This window comes from Dendroctonus ponderosae, unplaced genomic scaffold (assembly GCF_020466585.1).
Source record: "Dendroctonus ponderosae isolate FM_Combo_2020 unplaced genomic scaffold, Dpon_F_20191213v2 Dpon_F_20191213_3, whole genome shotgun sequence".
In the NCBI taxonomy this organism is placed as follows: Eukaryota; Metazoa; Arthropoda; class Insecta; order Coleoptera; family Curculionidae; genus Dendroctonus; species Dendroctonus ponderosae.
This window is the reverse complement of record NW_026018508.1, coordinates 573,606-581,610: the sequence shown is the minus strand read 5'-3', so window position 1 is coordinate 581,610 and position 8,005 is coordinate 573,606. Positions and strand designations below refer to the sequence as shown.

At 39.7% G+C, this 8,005-nt stretch overlaps 1 protein-coding gene and 1 long non-coding RNA gene across 3 annotated transcripts in view; one reads left to right on the top strand and one right to left on the bottom strand.

The window, feature by feature from the left end:
• LOC109542558 (protein phosphatase 1 regulatory subunit 12A) overlaps nucleotides 1–6,102 on the top strand; it is a 28,073-nt gene extending 21,971 nt beyond the window's left edge. The window contains exons 6-14 of one of the 2 annotated variants that reach the window (XM_019911828.2): nucleotides 332–468; nucleotides 523–705; nucleotides 760–911; nucleotides 3,462–3,626; nucleotides 3,679–3,792; nucleotides 3,878–4,051; nucleotides 4,105–4,360; nucleotides 4,416–4,551; nucleotides 5,898–6,102. In XM_019911828.2, coding sequence (XP_019767387.2) covers nucleotides 332–468; nucleotides 523–705; nucleotides 760–911; nucleotides 3,462–3,626; nucleotides 3,679–3,792; nucleotides 3,878–4,051; nucleotides 4,105–4,360; nucleotides 4,416–4,551; nucleotides 5,898–6,000 — 1,420 coding nt within the window. In that variant the 3' untranslated portion in view covers nucleotides 6,001–6,102. The remainder of the gene's footprint in view (nucleotides 1–331; nucleotides 469–522; nucleotides 706–759; nucleotides 912–3,461; nucleotides 3,627–3,678; nucleotides 3,793–3,877; nucleotides 4,052–4,104; nucleotides 4,361–4,415; nucleotides 4,552–5,897) is intronic. The other variant, XM_019911829.2, reaches the window with a different exon arrangement.
• Nucleotides 6,103–7,357: 1,255 nt separating this feature from the next.
• Nucleotides 7,358–8,005, bottom strand: LOC125503829. The gene is made up of 2 exons (XR_007281090.1): nucleotides 7,757–8,005; nucleotides 7,358–7,683 (listed from the first exon to the last, which is right to left on the bottom strand). It is a non-coding gene; the product is annotated as an uncharacterized LOC125503829 (long non-coding RNA).

Genomic DNA, 8,005 nt, shown 5'->3' with positions numbered 1-8,005 from the left:
AAATAGGAAAGTCTCTATAAATCTATACTCGACCGATACTTCGCCGAGAATTCCCGAAGTACTGTTTATAAATCGTCTCTCTCGGGTGAGAACGATCTCGTACTTGGCCAAGCATGAGCTGAGTATCGGCTTGAGTATCGTTTATAAATACGTGCCTTAGTCTGCTAAGCGCGATAATGCCACGGCACAACAAATTTAATGCTAATAAAGTTGCAATTAAATTCCTCTAATTTGTCAAAGAAAATTGCACTAGTGTGAACTAGCACTCGAGAGTGGCAGCAACGAATTGCGTGGGTGAGAACCTAGTTTAAGTGAATTGTTTTATTTGTAGATCTAAGGTGAGACAGGCGAATAATTGTTCAGCAGTTGAAGTTGCGAGCGACTGCGAAATCAGGTTCACTAGAAATAAAAAGGCAAAAGCCTCCCGAACGGCCGAAACCAGCAGAGTTGCGGCGACTCCAAGTAAAAGTCTTATTCTGAGGAATTATTTAGTACCACCAGTTTTAAATTACCTTTTTTTAGCTAACATCGGGGATTCAAGCGATGTAATTGAGATCAATCATTGTGAGGCAGAAACTTTAAAAAGAAGTCGCTCACCGACCACGCACCCCATAAACGCCGATGGCAAAAAAATTAGATCTTCAGGTAGTTCACATAAAAATGAGGAAAGTGATACTCTCTATGAAGACGCTTGTTCCAATCAAGGTAATTTTAAAGCATGAAAAATATGCATAGTTCTAAACAATTTTTCTTTCTTAGAACCGCCGGAGCCCATCTTAGAAACTACTTATGTGACCAAAAACCCCATGTTAGGTGCGGCCGCTGAGGTTTCGGTTCCTCTTAACTCAACCTTTTTGGTGCCTGCAACAGCATCAGCGGCTTCCAAACAGAAAGTCCCAGCGGCCAGTGCTGTAAGTACTTGATACTGCACGAGGTAAAGGGTTGTTTAAAATTAGGGCCATTTCGCTGGAAGTGTTTTCTAGTCCAATCCAATCCATCGCTCTACAACCCGGGGTGGGTCTTGGCCGCCTCAACAATCTCCTCTATTCTTTCCGATCGTGAGTGGCTTCTTCCTAGTTGAGCATTCCCAGGGCTTGAAGGTCCTTGCGGATATTATCCCGCCATCTAAACTTTGAGCGGCCAAAGGGTCTTTTGTTGGGGTTTCTTCCCAGATCATTTTAATTAGCCTTGAGTAATTACTCCTCTGGATATGTCCCAGTCATTTTAATCTGTTTGACTTGATTTCTTGTACTATACTTGGGCTATTATACAGGGTTATTCAAAATTGGCGTCATTCCTTTGGAGGTGTTGTCTGGCGGTGTTTTAGGAGGATAGAAAAAATATTTAAAAAAATAGTTGAGAACGATTCTTAGTTTCTAAATTTACTGTTTTTATTACAAGACTGCCTTAAGAGAATGACTGCAATTTTGAATCACCCTGTCTTCTTCTCGTAGTGTCTATCCGGTTCGGATGCTGGCTGCGTCCTGGTTCTCTATGGCCATATATTTTGCCCTGAAGAATGAGCTGCTGCAGCCCATACCGAACGTCGTTTCAAGTTATATGACCCAAGTATTCCAGATTGCTTTGTTTGATTTTATCGTCGATCTCAGACTTTTCATAGTTAAGCCTTCGTAATACATCGACGTCGGTAATCCGGTCCGTCCATGATATACATAACATTCTTCTGTAACACCACATTTCGAACGCTTCAAGTTTTATTATCGATGGTTTAGTCAACGTCCATATAATAAGATTGAAAACACATAGCAGCGTAGTAGACGTATTTTCGTTGTTATTGGTATATCCCGATTTGTGAAAACTCTTAATTTTTATGAAGGGTGCTGTGGCCTGCTCAAGGCGGATATTTATTTCCATAGAATCGTCCCATTGATAGTTTATATTTGTGCCCAGGTATTTACCTTTTCTATTTGTTGTTGATTTACTATGAGTTGGCTGAAGGGGATGTGAGTTTTACTAATTATCATGTATTTTGTATTGTTTATGTTGAAGTCAAGGCCATATTGCTTGCTGCATTCTGCTGTGTGCGCATTCAGTGTCTGTAAGCCTTCCAAACTGTCTGCGAATATGATTGTGCCATCCGCATATCTAATGTTGTTCAGTCGTTCACCATTTACAAGAATTCCAATTTCACTGTCCCCTAGAGTCCCTTTCATTACTTCCTCCGAGTAGAGATTAAAAAATAGGGAGGATGGACATTGTGCAGCCTTGTCTTACTCCTCGTTGTATATTCACTTCTTCCGTCAGCTCTTTTCCTACTCTGATATTGGCTGTTTGGTTGTAATAGAGGTGGTGTATTATTCGGATGTTTTTATCTAAGCCAATGAATTGCAGTATTGACATTAATGTATCGTGTTTGACATTGTCGAAGGCCTTGATGTAGTCACAACTGACATCACGACATGGCTGGAACAGTGCCTGCACTGCGAATAACGCTTCTCTTGTACCATGTGCGTCACGGAATCCGAATTGGGTAGTACGGGTTATCTGAGCTTCCACCTTGTTGTAAATCCTTTGATGTATTACTGCTCGGAATGTTTTCAATAGATGGCTCATGAGGCTAACAATTCAATGTTTGTCACATTTCTTCGGATTACGTTTTTTGGGTATTGTTATGAAGGTCGACTTGAGCCAGTCTCGTGAGATTTCTCCGCTGTTGTAAATTTTATTAAATATTGATGTAATCCATTGTCCTTTATTAGTTTTAAGAATTCAAAGTGAAAGTAATCCGGTCACGTAGCCTTTCCATCTTTAGTCTTCTTGATGGCATTTCTGACCTGATCGTCTGTAATAGCAAGTACGTCGTTGTATCGCACGTTCAGCCTCGTCGCACCGCGCCCTTCTCTAAAGGAGTCCTCGACCCCTCAGGCATACCCCTTGTTTGTTCTTATATAGTCCAGCCATCTGCTTGACCCACTTTGACACCCAATTGAAACTGCTGTCCAGCTCTTCAATCTCCTCGCATTGTTCCCTGAACCATCGATCCTTTGCATGTCTGATTTCATTTTTTATAGCCGTATGCATTTGTCTGTACTTCATCCTGTCTTTTTCCTTTACTTCTCTTCTCTCCTTCATCATGCCTAGTATTTCCACTGTCATCCATTGCTTTCTTTTCACCCTCTTCCTGCGTATCTGTTGGAATTTTGCTGTATTTGTATTCTTGGGATTGGTGTTTTATGTGTTCGCCCTTTAGTTGTCTTAACTCATATGTGGGTTGTTTTGTAGGATTGATCTTTTTTAGTTTTAAGTTCATAGTAGCAATTAGATGATTGTGATATGACTTAACGTCTGCTCCTGGACATGTTTTAAGCGATGTTATTGTATTTCAAAATATCTTGTTATTAAAAATGAAATTTATTTGATTTCTAACATGTCCAGTTGCATCCACTGGAGATTTCCAGGCATACCTCCCTGTACATAGAAATAATTATGGTTTTCTACAGGCAACGCCGCCCTCTAAGAATAGGAAGCCTGGCAAGGAAGTGTTTAGTCCTTTTGATAAATGTTCTACCAAGAAGAAGGTAGAAGCATTTGAGAAATTGGCGTCTTGCAATGAAGTTCCTGTACATGCTAACGACATTAAGCCGCAATCTGGAGTAAAATCTAAAGTGAGTTCGATTTAATGAAAAGCCTTAACAAATCCATATATTGTCTCTTTAGTTATTAGCAACACCTTTAAGAACGAAATTCATGCCCACTGCTTGCAGTACCGGGGCAGTTCCGAAACTTATTTCGAGCATAAATAAGCAGAATATTAGCACTACCACCTCCCTAGTAAGTAAAATTAGTCACGAAGTCTGCGAAAGGAGCAGCTGTGATTCTGGTAGTAGCCCTCAAAACGTTTTTTTCACTTTATCAGAGCGCACAGAAGGATTCTCGCGAGCGAATGTTGAAAAAACAAGAGCGTGAGCTGGCATATAAAAAAAAGCAGGCTTTGTTGCTTCAGCAATCTGAAACCAAACGGAGACTGAACGAAGAGCGGCAAATAAAGGCCCAGCAGCATCGAGAAGCTGAGAAGCAGAAGCAATTAGAGGTGAGAGAGTTAATCAATAGATTATTAGATACTTGAAGTGCACCCTCGCTTAGATTCAGAAGCAAAAGGAAGACAGAATGAAGCAACGTGAACAGGAACGAGAGGAGAAAAGACAAAAGCTGAAAGAAGAGATGGAATACAAGCAGTTGTTGGAAAAGAAAAAAATGGAAGAAGTGCAAACTAATCGACAGCAAAACGGGGACAAACCCATTTACATGATCACAAATGCGCCGCCGTTGCCAACTGAGGCATGCTATGATTCGGATGATGGTCGTTTCCATAAAGCTAAGCCTCCCTCTTGGTGCGAAGGTATTCTCGTTTGTGTTTCACACTGATTCATTTTCTTAACAAAATCTTTTTTTAGAACACAAAGCAAAAATAATGCAGCTGACCATGATGGCTGCTGGCGAAAAAATTAAAAACACATTGTTTTTTCTTCACGCTCAAACACCTGATTTGACAGAAATCTTCCAATCTATTGATCCCAAACGACTTAAAAGGTATGTCATTATACACATTTTTCACGCTTTGAAGGGCGACTCGATTGCTGAATGTTTTTTTTAAGTTATATTAAGGGAATTAATCTGGATTAGGATGAGCGTTGGAGACGAAAAATGTTGATTTCAGTATTTAGCAAACTTGTGTTACGCTTCGAGACTTGAAAAGCCTACAAATGCGATTTTTCTGTCTCAGTTTGTTGCCAAGAATGTACGAGCCCTAACAACTATATGTTCGTTTATTGTGTTATTTAAATTTTAATGCAGGGTGTTTGGTAAGTAGTTGTTGGCTTTCAGGATTGTGATTATTTGGAGGAATTTTGAGAAAAGGAGATTCCTGAGTTATGTTCTTTGGTGTTGGGAGTTGAGGTTTGGGTTTTGGACTCTTCAGCCCTTAGGTGATTGTGGAGCGCTTTGTTGGTCGTATTGGAAAGGTTCCAAGGCGTTGCGATTGGTTTTAGAGGGGAAAAAGTTGGTTTCAAAGGAGGGAAATTGGAATCAATTTTCATATGTTCGGTTGCTGGTTCAGGATTGGATTTGGAATGTTTTTGAGGGGCAGATTGGGGAATTTTGAGCTTTCTTGGTGACATTGGGACATATGGATTTTGAAGTGGTTGAAGATTTCGTCCAGCTTGTCGCTGAGCTTTTTATTTTGGGTTTTGACGTTGGAGAGGGTTTTCTTCAGAACTCGGTTTTCCTTGCGGGGGAAGTTCAGGGCGCGGGGAAGTTTGGGGAGGCTTTCATGTGGTAGTCAATATCGGCTTTTGGGGATTTTAGGGTACGATTAAGTGCAGAGGCACTTACCTGAGGCTTGGGTGGCTCGGACATCTCCGGCCTTCGTGCACTTCTCACTTTCAGTGATCACTTTTGCAAGAGGCTTTCCGGAGCCTTACCGAACGCACACGATGGTACGATTCAAACTCTAATAAGTGTATTGCCAAGGATTCTGATTGCGTTTCTGCGATCTGTACTCTGACTCGATTCGTTATCGACCACGGTGTCTCTCGTATGTACTGTTCGAACTGTGTCTTCACAGTATTGATCTTGTCTTCGCGATCTCTTGGGGGGGATGAGTATGACTGTGAATGACCTCTTCGTCTTGTCTTGCTGCCGTGAAATTGACCTTTTATACTCAAATACACGTCCGAATATTTATTTGTATGTAATGAAAAAGTAATGCGCTAATATCTTACTGTATGAGACCCGATGTCTGAACTGCAAAGAAAAAAATCAAATTAAACATGATAATTATCCAATTAGAATGTTGCGCGTCGTGCGAATATATATTTGTTAGGGCTCGTATGTGGTTATTTAAGAGGGTGATTTGTTAAAATCAAGGCTTTTCTTAGGAGTTCAAGCGTGCACTGGAAAAAGCCACCCAGGTACACCATGATGCCAAACTTGAATGAAACTAGATTCACCGATGATGAAATTAGTGATTTGGAAGATTAGCTGAAATCAATAATCTTAACTAGAATGTTTTTGAACTTTGTTTTAATTTAATTTGTGTGAAATTTATATTGCATTTAATATTATTAAAGTATTTTAACAATTTATTATTAAGTTATTCGTTTAAATATCCTTAAAAGAAAAGGTTATCTGTGTCCTTTGGAGGAAAAAGTAAAAATGCCATCCTTTTGTTCAGTTGTGGATTGTGGGAACCGAGCAGAAAGGGACCAAGTTCGATTTTTCTAAGCACACCTAAAGCTTTTAAAAACCGTGGTGAAAGATTGGACAGCTTATTAAAAGAACTCCGGCTTAGATAAATCTAATCACATGATGAAGTGTTTAAAACGTAGGGCTTTAAGTGAAATCTTTCTAAATAATACACGGATATGTGGAACATTTAATAAGCAAACTTCTAGAAGATCTAAATTTCGCTGATCTAGATTAGGATTGGTCCGTGGGTCATCCGTGACTGACCGTGTTCGAAATTATTTTATACGCTACTGGACGAGAAAAGGAGGTGCCCACCACCGCTCAACTACCCACCCACCCAGCTCCTTACACTCATTGATGCCCTGGATGAAGAACACGCACGACGTTTCAATAGTGCGATCGGCCGCCGTCTCCGAGCTGCGCCACTCGCATAAGTCCGCTGTCACGGGTTACTAGGGAACGTCAATTTGTTCACTGATCAACAAGCCCCGCCCAGGGGTCTCCTGGGTAGACCCGAATTTCCAGTTCACGCTCACCGGCAAACTGTAGAGGGCGACGCGCCGCCCACCTACTCAATGCAATTTCTCACCACCCGTCTGTACGGGGCGACAATTTTTTAATCAATAATTTAAAAACTAAGTTAATGTATAATTAGTATACAATTTTTAAAATCTCCTTGACTCCAGCGTTTGGTACTATTGAAGGAGGACAAAGTTTCCACGCTGCATTGTTCTATGACGCGCATCATTGAAGTGATTCAATTGATAATTGTATTGCATGCCAAATGCGGATGATTTGATTAATTTATGATCTTTTTGCGACGACAGAATAATTAAGTTTGATTTTTCCAGTATTGAGCGTTTTAAACATTGCTGTTTTTATTAATAATACATATTTTTATTGCCAACAACATCTGCAGTAAAACCCATAACAATAATGTTGAAAAAGAAGTGTTAACGCAAATGCCTTTAAAACATGCTTTAAATATAAATAACATATTAGTATCGAGATCATTATGGTTTATGTTAAAATAAATTCAAACACTTACTGATAAAAACACAAATCGCATATTGTATTATAAAGTTGAAAATACAGGTCGTTTTTTAATAAGTGTCGATATTACTCAGGACTTACTGATATATATATATAATACTGAAAATAATTTTATTTTCTTTGCATGCATACACAATTAATTTGATATTTCAAACGGCTGGCTTCAATCAGCTGGGCCCCGGCTAAATTACGAGCACAATCATATGTATGAGCTTATCAGTTTCGTCTACTACGTATGGACGTAATTCTGCTAAGTTTTCAACTTTTTTGTTTTCATTGAAATTTTCTACTTTAGTGGCAACAAAGCCAGTCCAAGTGGCCAAGTTCGGCAACATGGCTGACCAGTATGCAATTTTTGGCTGCGTCTACCGTGCGTACAGACATATGCGCGTGCCACAGCAGATCGTATCGTAAAGCTTTACCCTGTAAACCAATGTTGCTCCCATAGGCTTGCTCCTAGTGCGGTCGGCTAATTTTTTGAATAAATATTTCTCACCAGCTAATTACGTTCCATGCATAACATTAACTTCAGATTCCAATACTTTAGTAGCTTGCAACATGTTTTCATTGGCACCTAGAAGATTTCCTCTTGAGATAAAACTCAGCCAATTTCGGGATGTTCTATCAATTTCAATAAGTTTTGTTTCCACACCTAATTCATATTTTCCGATAAACTTGTGTAACCGGCTATATATTTTCCCGGCCAAAGATTGTAAATCAGTATTTTCACTACTATTCTCAGTTT